The sequence below is a fragment of the Genypterus blacodes genome, unplaced genomic scaffold, assembly GCF_046128005.1.
Source record: "Genypterus blacodes isolate CSIRO-AG114 ecotype Tasmania unplaced genomic scaffold, CSIRO-AGI_Gbla_v1 ptg000022l_1, whole genome shotgun sequence".
NCBI classification, from domain to species: Eukaryota; Metazoa; Chordata; class Actinopteri; order Ophidiiformes; family Ophidiidae; genus Genypterus; species Genypterus blacodes.
In genome coordinates this window covers 1,910,001-1,930,000 of record NW_027466835.1, presented here as the reverse complement: position 1 = coordinate 1,930,000, position 20,000 = coordinate 1,910,001, and the positions used below count along the sequence as shown (strand labels likewise).

At 47.2% G+C, this 20,000-nt stretch overlaps 2 protein-coding genes across 2 annotated transcripts in view; one reads left to right on the top strand and one right to left on the bottom strand.

The window, feature by feature from the left end:
• Positions 1 to 3,616, top strand: part of LOC142992489 (dual specificity mitogen-activated protein kinase kinase 6-like) — a 9,450-nt gene extending 5,834 nt beyond the window's left edge. Inside the window, exons 8-12 of the mRNA XM_076142955.1 lie at positions 1 to 104; positions 421 to 498; positions 942 to 1,081; positions 1,317 to 1,362; positions 1,604 to 3,616. The exon at positions 1 to 104 is cut by the window's left edge and continues 24 nt beyond it. Of these exons, the coding sequence (XP_075999070.1) occupies positions 1 to 104; positions 421 to 498; positions 942 to 1,081; positions 1,317 to 1,362; positions 1,604 to 1,681 (446 nt within the window). The 3' untranslated portion in view covers positions 1,682 to 3,616. The remainder of the gene's footprint in view (positions 105 to 420; positions 499 to 941; positions 1,082 to 1,316; positions 1,363 to 1,603) is intronic.
• Positions 3,617 to 17,058: 13,442 nt separating this feature from the next.
• Positions 17,059 to 18,371, bottom strand: LOC142992530 (inward rectifier potassium channel 2-like). Its single transcript, XM_076142999.1, has one exon. It carries the CDS (start codon positions 18,369 to 18,371, stop codon positions 17,061 to 17,063), a length of 1,311 nt encoding a protein of 436 aa, XP_075999114.1. The 3' UTR covers positions 17,059 to 17,060.
• Between the last annotated feature and the right edge of the window lie 1,629 nt (positions 18,372 to 20,000).

The window sequence follows — 20,000 nt, the reverse complement described above, 5'->3', positions numbered from 1 at the left end:
TCAACACACTGGGCCAGGTGAAGATGTGCGACTTCGGCATCAGCGGCCACCTGGTGGACTCGGTCGCCAAGACGATGGACGCCGGCTGCAAACCCTACATGGCGGTAAGCAGGGAGGGAGGGAAGCCGACCGGGGGACGTCCTGGAACCTGAGAGTCTCTAGTGAAGTTGGCGACAATTTCTGATCACAAAATCCCAAACAGTGATCATTTAACCCCTCGTCAACCGTAGTGAAGCTAGAAACGCAACACTGAGTTTGTTTGTGGCGGCACGTCGGTCTCGTTGGACGTCCAAACTCTTCGAGTGTGTGTTTGAGATGGGTTTGTCTGTGTAAACAAACCCTAACCACAAGCGCAAAACAAATATAAATGTACGATTGATGTTCAAATAACTTAACCTGCTGCCTTACCGACTGTTTCAGCCCGAGCGAATCAACCCGGAGCTCAACCAGAAAGGCTACAGCGTAAAGTCGGACATTTGGAGTCTCGGCATCACTATGGTGAGTCCAGGAAGTACACAACGGGCAGCGCAGCACTGCCAAGATGTTGTTTTCGTCAAATAGTAAATGCTCAGTGTTTTTGGATGGAAACATTGTAGCACAGAGGCAGTGAAGGCAGCAGAATGTGTTCAGTCGGCCGCTCAGCCTCTCTCCTCTATGAAAGTGCTAATGATGTGAGCAAACACTGAAATGTAAACATGACCTTATTCTTACGCGAGCTGGCATTTCTCCATACCCCGTTCGATCACTATGACGATGTTATTCAGTCGCCGCCCCCCCGGCCTTTTTTCCCCCCCTCTTTCAATATGACTTAAGCTTCTTTCTGACCGCTTCTGTTTGATCTTCGTGCCTCTGACGTCAGCGTCTTCAACCAAACTTTACCTCTGCATGTACGTGGGTGTGTGTGATCCTTCCGTCTAAATGAGACCTTCCTCTCTTCTCAGATCGAGTTGGCCATTTTGAAGTTCCCCTACGAGTCTTGGGGGACCCCCTTCCAGCAGCTCAAGCAGGTGGTGGACGAGCCGTCTCCACAGCTGCCTGCTGATCGTTTCTCCCCCGAGTTTGTAGACTTCATCTGCCGATGGTGAGCGCTTGATTCCGCCTGTTGCCTTCCTGCAGGTTTTTAGCTCCTCAGCCCACTTTCCTCTGAAGCGATTGCCCTGTGAGGCCAGCAGGGGGCAGTGTTTTGCTCTCCATAGACTCATCTCATCTCACAGGCGTCCACAGCGTGTCTGAGGATGTTTGTGTCATTTATGTATTCATGTGATTCAGTAGAGTGTTTGATTGATCTTTTCTGTCTTTGTCTTTTATCTTTGCAGCTTAAGAAAGATACCAAGTGAGAGACCAACGTATACAGAATTAATGGTGGGTTTAATACATTACTTTTTCTCCCCCTTAAGTAGTTGAGACAACTTTGCCTCTTTTGTTTCTCCTCTGATGCCCAAAGTCATATTTTTGTTACTTTTTGTCCACAAGAGGCCACACTCACCCAAACACACCAACTAGGACCTGTGAATGTATCTGTTCATATGGATTACATAGATTAATTGTTGCATCATATCTTTGAGTTGTGGAACATGTTTGTCATTTCTTCTTCTTTTTACAGGAGCACCCCTTTCTCACCCAGCATGACGCCAAAGAGACAGATGTGGCTAGTTTTGTCAAGGTCATCTTAGATGACTGATGGATATCCCTCCGCCCCTCCCCCGTCCCCCCTCACCCGACCAACACTCCGCCCTCTCCCCTCACTCGCTCCCTCTAAGCCCCGCCCATCAGAGAATGTCGGACCTCTCCGGGGAAACAAACCAACGGCCTCCCCTTTTTTAAAATTCACTGGAATGGCAGACTCTCATGCAGCCACACACACTCACACACACACACATAGGGGGCGAGCAAGCCAGAGGCGGTAATATGAACTCTTAGGGTCCGACCAACTGGAGAGGTATAATTCACTCCTCCATGCTTCCTGTGTGTGCAATCATCCAACACGACAATATGAACTCAACTCTCTCACTCCCCCTCACACACTCTCACCCTCTCTCACTCACACTCTCTCTCTGTCTCTGAGCCTCTCAGCCATTATATCTTTGTGATCGAAATTGTCTGAATACTTTCCTCTGCACAGACCCACAGTCAGTGTGTGTGTCTCTCTCTCTCTCTGTGTGTGTGTGTGTGTGTGTGTAATGAGCTCTATTTGCATGTGTGTTTTTTTATGTATTCTCATGCGGATTTGTTTTGATACTGTACATCAGCGACATCATGCGTGAAATCACTCGGACCTTCTTTTAAACAGTTTGACCCCTTATAACGGTCGGGGCGCTGTTGGGGGACGGGGGGGGGAGGGTTGTCCCGTGTGGCGAGGAATGTTAAAAGGTCACGTTGGGGAAAGGAACGTCCTACGACGGAAACGAGTCGCCTTCGTGTCGTTCAAACCCACAGCGTCCACACACTGCGGCCCAGCACTCTCTCTCTCCCCCCCCCCCCCCCCCCCCCCTGTGGTGTTAAGAGGTCGGCCTCTGATGTAAACAAGAGTTGCAAATCTTCCTACCTGGACGTATTCAGGGTTTGCCGATTTCAAGCTTACGACTTTATCTCATCTGTGTGCCATTTTTTGAAAAATTTGTTCTTATGAATTCCTGCATTAATTAATTGTAAGGTTGTTGTTTTTTTTTTTTTTTGGACTTTGCTCTGGCCTGCATTTAAACTTCCCTTCCTTCCTTTTCGTGGAGTCAGTGTATCCGAGGCACTTGTGTTTGTATTGGAGACGTAACCATGCCTCACACATCCAATATGTGGGGGGAATAATTTATGTGTTAACCGTGTAAATACCATCTTTTCTTCTTTCTTTTTTTTTTTCTTTTTAAATGTAACATAATCCAGTGTGTATGTTCTTAGAGCGGTTGATGTTAGCTTTTTACTGCAGTGTGACACACACACACACACACACACCCACACACACACACACACACACACACACACACCCTTTCACAGGGCCAGCTGACTGTCCTTCACCTATTTTGGATTGATGAGCAGTCAATCTCCGCCGCTCAGGTTTCCGTGCTCTCTCTCTCTTTCTCTCTCTCTCTCTCTCTCTCCCAGGTTGTGGGCTTCTCGAGTACTCCACCGAGTCTCGACGTGCGCCACCGCGAGCCAGCCATTGTCTCGTTATTGTGCTATGCAGTGCCCCTTAGCAGCACCCAGCCCCTTTCCCCCTCCCCCTGCTCCCCAAGTGTTCACAGACTGTGACGGTGGCGATGGCGTGCCGCCTCTTTTTCTCTGCTCGCGGCTTTGCACTCGTCGCCTCTCCGGTTTACACTGTAGTGCGACCTTTGTCAAATCAAATCAGTGAGTCAGGAGTATTTTATGATTGTGAATAATAAGGGAACGCCAGCAACACCACAAAGAAGCTGCTGTGTTTTTTTGTTTTCCAAGTCGGCCTTCTTTGAGCGGTCGCTCCCTTTTTGGTTTGTAAAAGTGAGTTTTTAAACGCTGATCACGGTGAGAATGGAACACTTGCTCTACCTCTTACTCCTTCACTCGATTCCCCGCCTTGTCACTAGGCGGGACTGACAAACTTGAACTATTGGAAGACAAAATAAAGGCTTTATTGTAGTCCCTGTCTAAGTCGTCCCTGTTTGCTGAGTGAATGCACAGAAGACGCTTCATGCTTTAACGCTTTGTTCTCGGCCTCTCGTGCTTTCGCGGTTTCCGCCGAGGACTCTTCTTCGCTCTAATCAAGACGAGCGGCACCGGAGCTGCCTGATCCAGCTGATAAAAGGAAACGGCCTCTGGGTCTGGACCAGCGGTGGCCATTAACTCTCGCTCTCCTCGCTCACTTGCCAGCAGCACAATGTTTTCCATCCTGCAAGACTGTGAAATGGTGTAATGTAGTGAAAGTGAGTGAATAGAGGTCACGCACAGATTTTTGTACTTTCAGCAGTATTTTGAAACCTTTAACATGCAAAAGAAAAGGCTAAACAAAACACACACACACACACACACTCATCCACATCTGCACTCCCTTTCTCTAGCACCTTTGTGCACACAGAGTCAAAAAAGGCCAGTTTGCATTCATTTGCCAGCCTTCCACGTACAGCACTTTGTTGTGTTAAACCAAGTGTGTCACATGTTAAAGAGGTCAAAACATTCCTGACCATTTCAGGGCCGATAGGTTTGTCTGACTCTATTTGATCCGTATTATATTAATATATAATTATACTTGTTTTTAGTCTGAACTCAAGTGAACCCACTTACAGATCTTCCATACATCAGTTTCAATTACAAACATTTTTCAGATTAATCCACAATTTGTTTGCTTTTGATAACGCCTGCGTTTGTTTTACACTTTCTTCTTTCAGAGTAAACATGCTTATGTAAGTACACAGACAGAGTGCACACTTCTGTGTTGTGTGCTGAATAGAAACACAGATCCTTTCTTTGGCTCCTGGTGAATGCTTTTTTTTTTTTTTTTTTGCTCTGAACGTTAACAACAGAGGTGAACAAAAGCTCGCTTGAGCAGCAGACTACTGAGTGTTTCTGTCAAAGACCAATGTCTTCACGCCAGGATGAGGAAACTCAATGCCAGCAGGCTGCATGCAGTGACCCACTGTTGTGCAGCGAAAGTGGATCGTCAAGCCGAGGCAAAGACACTTTTTTTTTTTTATAGGAGAGAAGGCCTCTGATGAGAAGTTACATAATGCTGCTAAAAAAGACCTCAGCAGGAGGAAAGTGACCGCTGTCCATTTGAATCACTGTCGCCGCTCATTTCAGAGTGCACTGTGATGCAGAAGAGCAACTTGTCTGAACTGGACATGGGACGTTTGAGTGTTGGGTTAAATTTGGCTAAACTAAACTACTAAATGTTTCCTACCAGCAGCGCTAAGGCAGCCAAATGACAACAGTGCTGGGAATCTGTGCTGCTTCATGGCAATGTGAGGCTTTCATATGTAATTCTTCAGAAAACCATCAACACTTTTTTTCCATTTGGCTATGATCTTTTACCAAATATGGACACAACGCAGATGTAAACAACAACAAGTAAATATCATTTTCAGGATGTTAAGTGAGAGTGGATGATTGTGTCTCCCCAAGAGCGTAACAGAAAACCAGCAGAACAGCTGTTTCCAGTCTGTTTAAAGTTGGAAACAGGTGCATAAGGTCCAGTCAGATGATACTGTGGCTGATTATCATCACACACTCATGACCATCACAGCAGCTCCCATGATTTATTAATAACTAAGTAGCCGGTGGAGCGGATTCCTGCCTCTGTGCTGATGCTCCTGTTGAGTCCCGTCCTATCTGCTCGGAGGCTGCTGGTGTTTTCTCAAGCAGACCTGGGACAGATTGGTTTCCAAAGCAGTGACTGGAATGATGCCTGTTTTGTGGATTGAGGTTGAGAACTCTTTACTGTTACCCCAAGGGACGTCAATGTGGGCCGGGCGGTGCCAAACAAGGAAGAAGAATGTGTATATTTACTTTATATGGTTTATTATAATTGATCTGCAGTGATCTGACGCCAGCTCTCGTGCTCTCCTGACCTGGACATGGAAATCCAGTGGCATCGCTTTGCACACGACTCAGCAGCTCGTTAGAGCGCCACCCAGACCAAATGTTCCATGCAATCATCTCAGTGATGATGTGATGTGCCAATTACATTAATTATGCGCTGTGATTTTTAAATGGACAAACTGGGATTGCTGGGGGAACTCCACCCCCCTTCCCCCCTCATCCCTTCTCTCTGTTCCTTGCCAAGAAAGGCAAAGTCATCTTTGTCACGGTGCCCGTAGATGGCCAAGAGCAGCTCGTCTCAGATGACTTTAGTGGAGTTCTCTTTTACTCCCATACAACGGAGCACGACACAGAGGAAGGTCAGCGTGGGGGCCTTTTTCTGAGGAGGGGAAATGAGCCCCTGAAGCCTCATGGAACCAACTCTTACTCAGTCTCAGTCTGATTAATGCATCCACTCTAGATGGCTCAGAGGCCTGTGAGGGAGGGAGGGAGGACTCAGACATAACAGGCTGAGCAGGAGAGAGGAGAGCTGGCAGAGAGCAGGACTGTGCAGACTGCAGTCTACGTGTTTGAGCGCTATTATGTTTACTAAGGGGCATTAAAAGCATCAAATGTTCACTTTCACTGGAAGATATATGATGATGATGATGATATCTGATTGTTGGAGTGCTGGGAACGTCACGGCCTGGTCGATTGCTGAATTTGACTTTCCTATATTACCACAATACCCAATATTTGATCAATCGCTATTACAACATAAAGTGGACTTACCCAGAGTTGGGTGATACCAAACTCATCAGGTGTAGTTCTGGTCCCTCAGGGTGCTTGAACAGAAAAGAACAATTACTTCAAATCACTTTTGGAGATGAAGTGTGTGTGTTTTGGGCATCTACACTCATTTAAAAGCTACACAGATGTCTTCACTGTGTTAGAAACAAGGGTTTCTGAAATAGAACACGTGACATCAAATCAAATGGCACAGGTCATCAAATCAAAGGCCAGAGCTGGATTTGGCACTGAAAAGATGGCGGTAAAGGGTTTCATCTCATTGGTAGCACCTGCTATCCCATTGCCTGTGTTGTCTTGAGAGTTGTGTGTGTGTGTGTGTATGTGTGTGTGTGTGTGTGTGAGTTCCCCAAACTGATATCTGTGGACTCGCTTTGGTAAACAGAGTTGGGCGTCGCCTGCTCAAATAATTGGAAATCCTATAGCGTTACAGCTTAGCTTCATTTGTCCGTGCTGAAACAAACCCTGGGTTACCGTGGGTGCTGAAGGCGATACCTGAACAGATTTGTGATTTGATAGCCTGGTGCAGTGGCAGGCGGGCATCCATCCAAACAAAACCACACCAGAGCCAAAGCAGAGCCAGAGGAAGGAAGCCCGTCTGCCCCCTGCACCGCTTCAATCAGCGCTCCAATGAAATGTGAGCCTGCGTTTGTGTGAATAAAGAGCACGTCAGCGTAAAGGAGCAAATATTTGCCTTTGCACATCTCATTTGATCAAAGCTGGCCGAAGTGATGAAGGCGACATCATGAGACCTTCTCATATTTCAGATGCAGGTTGTTTATTTTGTCATTTTAAACCACAACTACATCAATACACCTGTAGTGTGTGCATGCTTGCGTGTGTGTGTGCGCGTGCGTGTGTGTGTGTGTGTGTGTGTGTGTGTTCGCGCGCGCGCGAGTGCGCGTGTGTGTGTGTGTGTGTGTGCGCGCGCGTGTGTGTTGTTTACTGCACGAATGGGAACATTTGGACTATTTTAAAACCTTGGACAGTCAAACATGGTGAAATATAATATCTCCACATTGACTGCTGGAGGAGAGGTGGGACGATGTCATGGAGAGGAACAGCTGCAGACAGACCCACCCAGAGGCCCTTGCATCCCAGATCACCTCAGAAATCATCATCAGTGAAGACCAAATCAATTCATTTGTGGGTGAGAACATAAAATTTGCTTCACAGCTATTTTACACACACACACACACACACACACACACAAGTTTAGTTTTTTGGCCAAATATTTCGTCTCTAAAGGAGGAGAAGATGATTTTCTCTCTCGACCTCACATCTGCTATTTGCCTGATTACATAAACATGCTTCCGTGTTTCCATCGATGACCTCCAGCGCGACGGACAGGCATTGATCTTTTTTGCCGTTAGGCGAGCGGCAACTGGGTAACTGTGCAAGTGCACCGATCACACAACTCCTGAATACCACTCAAACCTCCGGAATGTTCTGGAACGACACCAATGACGAGTTTCAGGTGCCTGCGGCGGTAAAATCTGACGTGTGGGGTTCAAACTGGACTCAAAATGATCCGGTTGAGGCCAAACTGCAGGCCGGCTCCAGATCTTTTTAGTAAAGGTTAAAGTAACGGTCCACATTTAGGCCTGCATGCTCTCAGTCATTGCTTGCACTTAGCCAAATTCATATTCAAACACAAGGATCCTTCTCCTGGAAAGATTACATTAAGTCTAAACAACTCTTTTGCGCACCTGTTCCCGTCGACACCGGACTGAGGTCAGCAGCTGAGTGAGCTGGCAGCGAGAGACGCGATGAAGCGAAGAGCAGTGCCCCCTCCCAACCTACCAACAAAAAAAAAACAAACCCACACACCCCCTTCTTGTTTTCCTAAAGGAGAAAAGCGATGTGTTCAGAGCCCAGCTGGTCTAATGGAAATATAGGGCGGCCCCCAGAGACACAGAGTGTAGAGAGATGCTGCTCATCAAGGCCGCCCAAGTGCAAGTCTATGCTTGTTGATGCAAAGCAACCAGGACTGAAAAAGAACGGATCCAACAGAGACTCCACTCTTATATATAAACCTCTAAGCCTGACGGGACCTTATTTGAGACTGAGCCGTGCGGAGGGAGAAAAGGTCAGGTCTTATTCTCTGTATTCATCTCAGTAAAAGAACAGAGCAGGTGAAAACGGATGTGAAGTGCAGGGAGGGAGAGAGAGAGGTTGGGGGGGAGAGAGAGAGAGAGAGAGAGAGAGAGAGAGAGAGAGCGAGGGACTGTTGAGTGACGCAGGTGTACAGTAGGTCGAGGGATAAAGTTCCACGCTGGAAAAGTAGAAGCTCTCTCTTTCCAATCATATGATTCACTCACGGGAGCCCAGCCAGAGCAGCCAGAGCGGCCAGAGCGGCCAGAGCAGCCAGAGCAGCCAGAACAGCCAGGGCTCTTACAAGTCCTCTTACAGATCCATGGAGCAATTTAGTGTCCGATCCCCCAACATGTGATTTTTTCTTTTCTTTCTCTTTTTTCTACATAGCTGTGGAAAGTAATCCTCCCTGGCATGATGTATTATTCCTGAAATAGACTCGACTGGGCCCAGATTCTTTCCAAGTCTTCCGATATTTAAGTAACACAAATAATCCGGACTTCTGGGAAAAGGGAAGACGTCTGTGTGTGTGTGTGTGTGTGTGTGTGTGTGTGTGTGTGTGTGTGTGTGTGTGTGTGTGTGTGTGTGTGTGTGTGTGTGCTGCGTTTGGATTTCGGTGCAAATCCTGCAGCACAAACAGCACATATGCACGTCCAGCACACAGGCATAACGCACACCTACGCATTAGCATTACCATGGCAACAAACCCGGCCTGTAACTCCCTTTAAAAACGGCGTCGGCCTGTATGTTCGCTCCCGTCTCAATAGCCGCAGTTTGACTCTTTAATGGCCGGGTCTTCAGCAGCAACAGCAAAGTCAAGAGATCACAGCACAACATTGATTACCTGAGCCCTGTGGTGTAACACTAAGCCCTGTCCCCATGCGAGGACATCTTTAAAAGGCGTGCCAGTCCTCTCCTGTTACCTGCATCCTCGCACCGGACATGGAAAACTTGCCCTGTTTTCGGCGCTATCGACGGGTTTCATTACACCTGTGGCCCTTGTACGCTGCTGTAATTAGACACACACACACACACACACACACACACACCAGCACATGTCTGGTCTGTGGCGCCATGCTGCTCCTCCATGCATGCATATATTAATTAAAGCAGCGTGTATTATACTTGTTTTGCTTGTATTAATTTCTAATCCTCTCAGCTGATTTGGCTCATGATAAGGTTAACGTGTATTTCTGACCTTTGTATTTGAGAGAATCTCATTCCCAACAGTTTCCAAATCCGCGGATGAAAGTCGCCAATTTTCCCTTAAAGTCGGGATATCATTCCCTGTAATCGTGGCTCCTGCTGCGTTGTTTTACTGAAGGCGAAAACCTGCTTAAAGCCGCCGCCATAAGCCACCTCTGTAATCTCAGGAAGGACAGGAGGGTGAATTGAGTTGTTGACGTAAGAAATAATCTTCTTGTTGAACGGAATTGCATCCAGGGCAGAACGGAGGAATCAATTGTTATTCTGAGAAGGGAATACAGCTGTTCTGCAGTTTGTTTGCCTCATCACAAGACAAAGGCAACATGGTTTTGTAGATCATTATGCAACATGGAATGAAGAAACCCCCCTGAGCCCCTCTTGGGTCTCTGCTCAGGTACTTCGACACCATCAGCAACTCAGCATCAGCACCAGCATCAGCATCCCACCGTTCCAGCAGAGAAGATCCGATCTGACCTAGAAACAGGGAGAAGCTGGATATCGAGCATGTGCCTTGGCCTGAAGGGCGCTTGATTGGCCTGCAGCAGCAGAGCGGAGCAGCGGGGGGTGATTAGGCCTCCCTGGTGTCCCGTTCCACCCGGTGCCAGGCTCAATGTCGCCGCTGATTGGATTCTGTAATCTTGTTCTGTGTGATTTCAATCTACAGTAAAGCGGGGAGGGGCGACAGGCTTTATGCCCTCAGTCTCTCTCACCCGCGACCAAGACCAAGGATCTGTGAGTGTGTCCGCAGAAATGATGTAAATGATATTTGTTTTATATCTATTATTGATTCTACGGCATATTTTTGGATAGTTGAAGATGCAAAGGAGGAAAGGCCGTGCACATCCTGACAGCCTCACAATATGACTCCTAATATAGTCTAACGCATCAAACAACAACATCCAAACTCCAACATGGTCTGTAGTTTTATTTTTGGAAGTAGAACAAACAAGTCTCTCTATCCCCTTCTCTCTCTCTCTTTCCCTCTCTCTCTCTCTCTCCCTCTCACATAGCCTCTCCAGAGATATCCACCAAACTGCAGATGACGTTGCCAGTTGCCCGGGACATCGTTATAGTAACCTGGCTGCCGGCTTTATGACTGCAAGGTTCACATTCGGGCTCCATTCACAAAAAAAAACAACATTGCGTGTGCAGCGTGCACCCACGGGCCCTCCTTCCTCCTTGGTTGCGGGGTTGTTACAGGTTACAGGTGCAGGTCTGTGGGCTCGGATGGCTGCCTGGCATCTCCAGGCGAGGGCCGGGTGTGAATATGATGTAGTTGTTACTTTTCAAACGATGCAACCGAAAAAAGGTTTGAGCAGGAAAGCGACTCAGTGGACTGTTTAATCTGTCACCGGGGCTTCAGTAATGTATTGACGTGAACAGCAATAACTAAATGCTGGCAGACGTGCAGGGGGGCAGTTGTTGGGTCATCGGTGGTCCTCATGCATTGGCCCGGCTCGCAGAGACCGGTTTGGCTGTAACCTTTATCACCGGCCAGGGGGGACACAGTTCAGATGCACCCCTCTCTTCTCAGCTGTCCTCATAAACACCTACCGGGGTTTGTAGGTACCTGCTGCTTTCATTAGACTTTCACTTTTCAAAATGTAATTATCTACAGAGAGAGAGAGAGAGAGAGAGAGAGAGAGGGAGAGATGTGGAATGAATGCAAAGAAGCGGTGAGAGAGAGAGACAGATCAACAATCCAGTCCTCTCCGTGCTTTTATCTGCTGATGGACCCGCGCTGCCCTTGTGTCGCGATGACAGCGTGCGTCACGCATCTGTGATTTGACACGGAGGCGTGTGTGTGTGTGTGTGTGTGTGTGTGTGTGTGCTGGTTGGTGTTGTGTCTCGCGGGCTGAGGTACGGACCTCCATTATAGGCAACAAAGTGCCACGCCGCCACGAGCCAAGTCCTCTCAGCGTGAGCGGCTGCTGGTGACGAGCCAACAATGAGCACAAAGTCGGTGTCACTTTTGTTTCCTGGCACCAGGCGAGTTTGTCAAGGTCACAGCGGCCACGGCCAGCAGGGTGAAGGTCAGAGGCTCGCAGACAGGGCAGAACTCTAAACACACCACAGATTCATTTATCAGCAGGTTGTTTTCACTGTTTAAATATTAAATCAATAATAGATACAGAGAACTCATCAATATTGCTGTTGTCAGGTAAAAACCTTGTATCTTAGTCTGTATGTCAATCTTCTCTTAAGTTTGGTTGATGAGGAGATGACATTTTGGGTCCTTGTATCTTCATGATATGAGGTTTTCCAGCATTACGTTAAATCGCTGCAATACTGTGAACTTCTCCGTCTTTCGGTTCCTCTTTCTCCCTTTACTGCTGTGATTGATTGTAAATTACTGGGCGCTGAATGTGTCGTGCCGCCGCTTCCGTGAGACGCTCACAATAAACACACCGATTGTGTTTCAGCAGGTGACAGAATGGAAAGAGCCTGAATCTCATCCAACATATTGTACCTGCTGGATTCCCCCGTTCCTCCCCTGAGGGTCATGAGACACTCAGCTGTTGAGTATCAAGCCAAAACTGTTTGGCGTGTGCGTGCGTGTGTGTGTGTGTGTGTGTGTGTGTGTGTGTGTGTGTGTGTGTGTTGATATATTACAATATAAAAAGCTTAGACCAGGTTTAGACTATGTTAAGTTTGAATGTTTTGGAAGTATTGCAAGCAAAACGTACAAAATGTAGAAAACTATAAAGTGGCAGATTTTGAAAAGAGAGATTCAGAAATTTACAATCTTCAAAAGTCAAACTAGGTTACGTGTAAGTAAAGAGTTAAACAGCCCAGTAGGATGAGAGGAGATCAGAATTTACGGGGACCCAGCCAGGGATCTCCTTCACACACACTCTCACACTCTCACACACACTCTCACACACACGCACAGGCAGGTTCCTGTGCGACACATTCATCAGTGATCTGTCATATCCAGGCCTATTTAAAGTGAGTGTAAAGCTTTATAGACCCTATGAAAACATTTGCCCTTGGTTCAAACCTCCTCTGAGATTCATTAATACAAAATTGGCTCCATCAAGTTCCTGTTGTTGATTGTTATGTTATGTCACAATGAAAACCTTCCCTAGTTTTTAAAAGAATAAAGCCAATAATTAAAAGGTATTCCCAAACAAACACGTGATGCTTTGGCTCCTGTCTCACACTGAATGGTTACGATTTGTCAACGTCCTGAGTGTATCAGGGACGTAGCAACTCTCAGACGGAGGGAAAGACAGCGGGAAGAGTTCAGTTCAGTCCTCCGCACGTTCCCCTCACCCCCTCGCCTCTCGATTATGTTACATTACAAAGTGCTGCAGCGCTTTGTGACGAGGCGTGTGGATTTATTCATGGTGATCAAATCGTGCCTGAAAACTGCCTGATTTTCACTTCATCAAAAATGAATCAAGAACAGTCTCCATAGACAGAAATAGAGAAACACCTCCAGTTATGAAATCAGCCGGGCTTGGTCCACTAACTACATGAAAGAAAATCAAGCAACAATTGAGCCAAAAATGTAAAAGGAAATGCAAAAAAAAGTCGGGAGAAAAACTTGCGAATGGTATTGAAGTATATGTGAGGCTCAAAAGTTCAGCCTGGATTCTGACTGAACTATTGGCTAAAAGGTCGAGGGATCAATTGCAGACAACGCCAGCATATAGATAGAAGCAGTCTTTATATAGACACAGAATAAGGGAGGAGCAGGTGCAATGCAAAAATACATAATACAAAATGGGCTCAAGACAGGAAGGAAGGAAGGAAGGAAGCAAGGAAAGGAAAAAGCCTGGAAACAAAGAAAGGAGAACAGACGAAGACGAGAGGCACATATGGGTTAAACATGACACATACACTGCATTTCATTGGCTTGTACCTGTACTTGCTCACTGACAATAAAGTTGAATCTAATCTAATCTAATCTAAAATACACATGCACACACACACACACACACACACACACACACACACACACACACACACCAGGGAGGAGCAGACAGAAGAACTATGGTAAAGAAGTTTGATATAATGACTCAAACGTAATAGCACCAAGAATGTTCATGGGATCTTCCGTGGCCCACAGACAGACAGACAGACAGACAGACAGACAGACAGACAGGCAGGCAGCGGCCATGCATCAACATACTGTAAAAGGTGACTACAGGCCAAACGCTCCATCACAGATCCATATCTTCTTCTTCTTCTCTTCCAGGCCGTTAGCGTGACCTACAGGAGCCAAATCCATAATACCTGTAAATATGTTGAGGAAAGACTTTGTCCAGACTTCACTTCCTGAGCGATAAACGTGCCCGTGATGTCAACACGGCTTAAATTTATGCGCATAAACTTCCACGGCGCGATATCCGACGAAATAAACCAGGAGTGTGTCTGGAGCTTTTTACGAGAGGTAACCGGAGGACAGAAGGAAGGTGCATATCTTCACGCTTCATCGGGTCACGGCGAGGCCGCGAGCATGGACTGTGTCTCGCCCCCTGTACGGGTTCACTTTGGCCGGAATGCTTTCAAAACAAATGAACTGTGTGTGTGTGTGTGTGTGTGTGTGTGTGTGTGTGTGTGTGTGTGTGTGTGTGTGTGTGTGTGTGCGTGTGCGTGTGCGTGTGCGCGGGCTGCCAGAGCTTCGTAAGTGTGAGTGTGAATGTGTGCAGCTGTTGAAAATCAATAACTCTTCATCTGCGTCATGTTTGCTTTTTGTTTCAATGAAGGCAGATTTTTGTGTTTGTGGCCGATTCATTGGCAAATGTGGAAAAAGGCCCGAGGCAGCAACGCGCCGCCACACCCCAGTTAAATGATCGGACTGCCTGCCTGCGGATGTGTCTGATCAATACATGCCCCCATGCCCAAAGAATCCAGCTGGAGACGGAAACTAAACACATTTGCAGACAAATTATGACAAACGGCAAACATGTGTGAGCAGAAGCACGTTGATCTCAAACTAAACAACTATGATGGATTTGGTTTGACTTGATGATGATGATGATGATGAGGAGGATGATGATGATGAGGATGGCGGCATGTGTTGTGTCCGGGTTATGCAATCTGTGCACCCGCGTTGTCCAGGACGCAAATCGCATCGGCTGATAAATCTTTTCTGATAAGAATCTGTGCGAGTGAAGTGCAAATTTGATTTAAAATATGAAGTTGGAAATCTGAACAGGAAAGGAGGAGAGGAAGTGATCTGCGTGTACATCATCATTCTGCATTTGTGTTTATTCAGTCATGTGTCTTACAGGATACCGACTCCTGTGGCTGATGTTTCACCTTAACATGGTGTGTAGACGAATAAGGCTCCCCTCACTTTCCACCGTTTACTGAGAGAGAGAGAGAGAGAGAGAGAGATGAGAGGGAGAGAGAGAGAGATGAGAGGGAGAGAGAGATTGGGGGGGAAAAAGAGCAAGGGAGTGATCCGCTCTTTCCACTGCTGTCATTGAAAATGACTTCCAGCAGAATCGACTGATGCGAGCCTGACGTGCGTCTCTGTGGCCTCTCGCACAACTGGAGCGAGTCACTTTGGTGAATTAAAGTCAATTACGCCGTGAGATCTGACAGCCAGCAGCCTGGAATTTGGGCCACGGCTCCCCCCAAATGAGTGGAACGCTGTGTGTGTGTGTGTGTGTGTGTGTGTGTGTGTGTGTGTGTGTGTGGCTCCTGAGGTCAAAAAGCTGTTAAATTTGTATTTGTATTCGTATGTAAATGCTTCTCTCTTCAGTTATTAGAGGGTTTGTTATTTCTTGGGACGTGCAATATCAATTCATCCACTTCATCAATGTGTTTTGCAGTTTTTATTGCAAAAGAGACATAAACAATTGTCCAAAAAAAACAAAAATATCAAACAACAACAACTATCAATATACAGTATTCACATATATTACAAAAGATAAAAAATAAAATCCATATAGTCTCTGGTTTGTGCAGGCGGGAAGACCCTGGTAGAAAAATAAAGAGCTAAGATGAGGAGACGTGTCACTGTGAGGACAGACGCAGCGTCGTCACGGAGATGAGCTGAATGGACCGAGTCACACGTGACAACAAACAAAAGAAACAGTTGAAAAAACCACAACAACATCCAGGTTCAATCTTGTGTAAGACTGAAATCAAGTGCGAAATGTGTGAAAACAAAACAAAAGAGCAAAACTGGAGCTTATTCAATTATCCAATAAGACAAAGCAGCAGCGGGGGGACGTGGACGTGGGACAGAGACGTGGACGTGGAAGTGGACGTGGACGTGGACGTGGACGTGGACGTGGACGTGGACCCGTCCAGCTCCACGGCCCACCGCTACAAAACACTGATTTGTATATGGAAGGTAGACGACATGGACGTAGGGAGAACCGGCCGCTGTTACACGAGGAAAGTTCAAGGTTTCACACATTTGGCTTCATAATAAAACGTTTTCTGCTGTTAAAGTGTTAAAAGGGGGAAGAATGGTGGTGAAAGTGCACCTCAGCTTTTTGGACAACACACACACATACGCATGCTTGTCTACGTCTATGAGTATCATAACAATATGCATTAACCATCTTCAAAATTGATACTTTAAACAGACAAAATAATACATTTTGGCTCCTATAGGTTTCTCCCTAAAAAACATACAACATACATGTTCACATTAGCAGCAACTTGTCGTCAACATTCGCCAGCTCGGTCACTTCGGTGGCTTCCTCGTCTGCCACTGAGCTGTTATTGCACATTTAGAACACGGAGACTTGAAAGAAGCAGCAGTATATTCTGCACATTGAATCACATCTTCCTCTGAGTGTGTGTGTGTGTCTGTGTGTGTGTGTGTCTGTGTGTGTGCAGCGTCGATGCCCGAACCTCCTGAGTGACTTTTCTTAAGGCACGTGTTGCAAATAGATGCTATACTTAGACAAGATGATAGATGGAGGAGTGTAATGGAGTATAATGTACATGCCGCTTATGTGCTGGTAATCTCTGCAGGACATCTTTCTCCTGCCTTGTGCTCGCTAACACACACACACACACACTCACACACAAGCCACGAGAGCGCACAAAGACCAGCAGGCTGAAGAGGACCGTGTGTATGTTTCGCTAAGAGACCGGCTCATTAGCAAACACTCAGCCGGTTCCTCTGCAGGGAGTCTCCCTGGATCTGGACGCTGAACTACTGCGGCGGCTCAAACTGCTGAATTTGACCCTAACCCTAACCTCAGGTCCAATTCAGATCAAGCTTTGAGACAATTTCCAATGGAAACCTCAATCGCACAATGAACTCAGTGCACATAAACTCTCCAATACTCTCCTTTTGTTTTGTTCAGAATGAGCTCTCGTGTTTAAACTCTGCTATGTATCGTTCGCTTCCATGACGCCTTGTGCCCGAGCTTCTGCATAGAGAACTGAACTGTGTACTTAAACCTTCTACACACACGTCACACAACATCAGCCACAGTGCTCGGGACCACATCTTGAGCGTTTAAAAAACACCTCATTGTCTCTGCAGTTCAGATTTCAGACTCTATTCTCAGAGGCCTTGATTTTGGAGGCGTCGATTCCAGGATGATTTCAGAGTCCGACGCCATCTCTGTGTTTACGTCCTCGAGTGCGACGCTCTCGACGCCGTCGCCCTCCGCGCTTCTTGTCTCCACGTTGCCCGGCTCTTCAAATTCCTCCTCCATTTCTACTTTTTGGAGAGCCACTTCGTTCTCGTAGCAAAAGGAGTTCCTCGAGCTGGAGGGGTTGGATTTCTTCTCGGCCAGTTCCCTCGCACTGCACTGCGGCGTGCTGGGAACCTCGTAGGTGTTGTCAAAGCGAGAATAGTCCACTTTGTAGTAATTCTTTTCCTCAAACAGCACCGGCTCAAAGCGGTGGCCCCAGAGGACCTCGCTGGCCACGTAAGAGCTGCGACACTGAGTGGTCATGGCCGTGGCTTCCACCATTCCCTCCAGGATCACCACGATCTCAAACTCTGACGTCTCCAACTCCTGCTTGCTCATCTCGTACAGCGGGCTGTCCTCGTCGATCTCGTGCACGATAGTGATGGGAGAGACGAGGAAGATTCTGTCGATGCCGCTGTCAAAGCCCACGTCAATGTCCAACTGATCCAGAGGGATGAATTCTCCCTCAGCTGTGGTGCGGGACTTCAGGAGCTGAGCCCTGACGTGAGCCTCCACCAGGTGACTCTTCCTCAGGTTCCCAACACGCCACATCAGGCACAGTTTGCCGTCCCTCATGGCCACTGTAGCATAGTGGCTGAACACCAGGGTCTCGTTCCTCTTTTTGGGTTTAGCCATCTTGGCCATGACAGCGCCGATGATGAAGGCGTCGATGATGCAGCCCACGATGCTTTGGAAGACGACCATGAAGACAGCAATGGGGCACTCCTCTGTGACGTAGCGGTAGCCATATCCGATGGTGGTTTGGGTCTCCACCGAGAACAAAAAGGCAGCAGTGAAGCTGTCCACATTGGAAACGCAGTTTCCATAAGAGAGAGCGACGAGCCAGAAGACGAGGCCGAAAAAAAGCCAGGACAGCAGGAAAGAAAGACAGAAGACGAGCAACATGAAGCGCCAACGGATGTCCACACAGGTGGTGAAGATGTCCGCCAGGTAGCGCTGACCTTTCTCACTCATGTTGACAAACTGCACATTGCAGTGGCCGTCCTTACTGACAAAGCGGCTCTGGTGCTGCTGCTGTGTGTGGACTTTGTTGACGTTTCCATTCCCAAACCCATTGGGGACGGCGATGGTGGCCAGCTTCATGCCGTCCTCCTCTGAGGACACGATGCTATAGCGGTGGTTTCGCACGCTCCCCATTACTTCCATCTGGGAGGGCTGGGCCGGTTCTGCTGTAGAGAACAGTCTGAGTTTTTGGTAGAAGCGTTGGAGAAACAGTTTTGAATGATCCCAGGAACAAACTCCAGCAGGAAATGTGAAAAGCAGGCCTGGATCCCCGGGGGGAGGAGGGTGGCCGGGGCTCGTGCTGCTCCAGGCGCGTGCACCTACGCTGAGGACGGGTCAGTCCTCTCTCATGGATGTTCTGGACTTCATCAGGGAAGTGGGCTGTGGAAATAACAGACAGGGAGGAAAAATGTTTTAAAGTAATTGGCAGAAACAAGAGCAAAGATCAGTGTGTGCAGGTGTGTGGTTACCTGCCCACTAAATAATTCACTGATCACTCATACTCCCCGGCACTCCTTTACAGTATACAACTCTGTTAGCTGAGCAGGAGAACATAAAGGGAAGTTGCTGTGGATGTATTGTCAGTATACGAGACAAAATCCAAACATTTAGAGAGCTGACGAAGTGGGAAAGCATGTTTGTCCTGCTTAATGTAAGTATTAATTAGTTCAGTCAGTCCGTGGAGAGCTGAGTCAAATGACAGATCAAGTTCATGTTCATTCAGCGAGCACACTACAGTGAAGGGACAGAGGATACATGTGCTTGCTCTGTACGAATGTGTGTGTCCCTCAAGTCAACTGCATGAATTCAGAGGATTACGCCACTATTTATATTTGAGTGTGATACGAGCGTAGATGTTGTACTGCTCCATGAGTCTGTGCTGCAGCAGCCTGGAACTCCCTGTGACAATCAGTAGCTTTGCAGAGCAACAAGGACGGCTAAATTACAAAAGCTTATTGACTTAGTGCATGCGGCCAGAGAGCTCCATTAAAACTCAACACCACAGGCGACAAAAGGCTGCGGTCAGGCAGACATGTTGCTCCGTTAGCTACTGCACAACGCCGCTCAGCAACCTCGTCTAATCTGTCTGATTTGACGCATACGATGATGTCACGGCAACACATTGAATACACTGCAAATATACTGAGGTTGTTAACTGTTTAGGAAAGCAAAGATGTGAGTTTTTGTTGTTAGTGTGAGAGGTTTTAACTGATGGCTGTGTTGGTACTAAATCCCTCTGCATCATCAATTGTTTTCCTCTGCTAATGATGTCACTGTTGGGTCGATTAGGAACAGCAACGTGCCGTGCCTCACACCCACACTCACACACACACCCACACACACACTAGGGGAATACGAGGCTTTATTCATCTACTGCTCGAATCAGAAACAGAATCAGAATGATTGTCCATTATTTCTGTTATTATTCGCTTATTTCACTTAAACTTACTTAGCAGTGGAAAGGACTTGTGGACTTTGGTCTTGTTAGACTTTGTTGACCTTCACATCACCATATCATCATATTGAAGATGATAATTCACTTCCCTCTATGTTCCATAAACGGATTAAAGCTGTCATGAGGAATGAAAACACAACAGAAGCCAGACGGCACGAGAGGCTAATGCACACAGTCCAGACTACAGGCGGACAAAGTAACATTAATCACGACCTTAACGCTGGTGGACCCTGTGGGAATCAAGCCTCACACTTTGGAGGTGGAGGAGACATAGAGGACTGAGGTTAAGTTCTTTCCCTCTGAGCTTC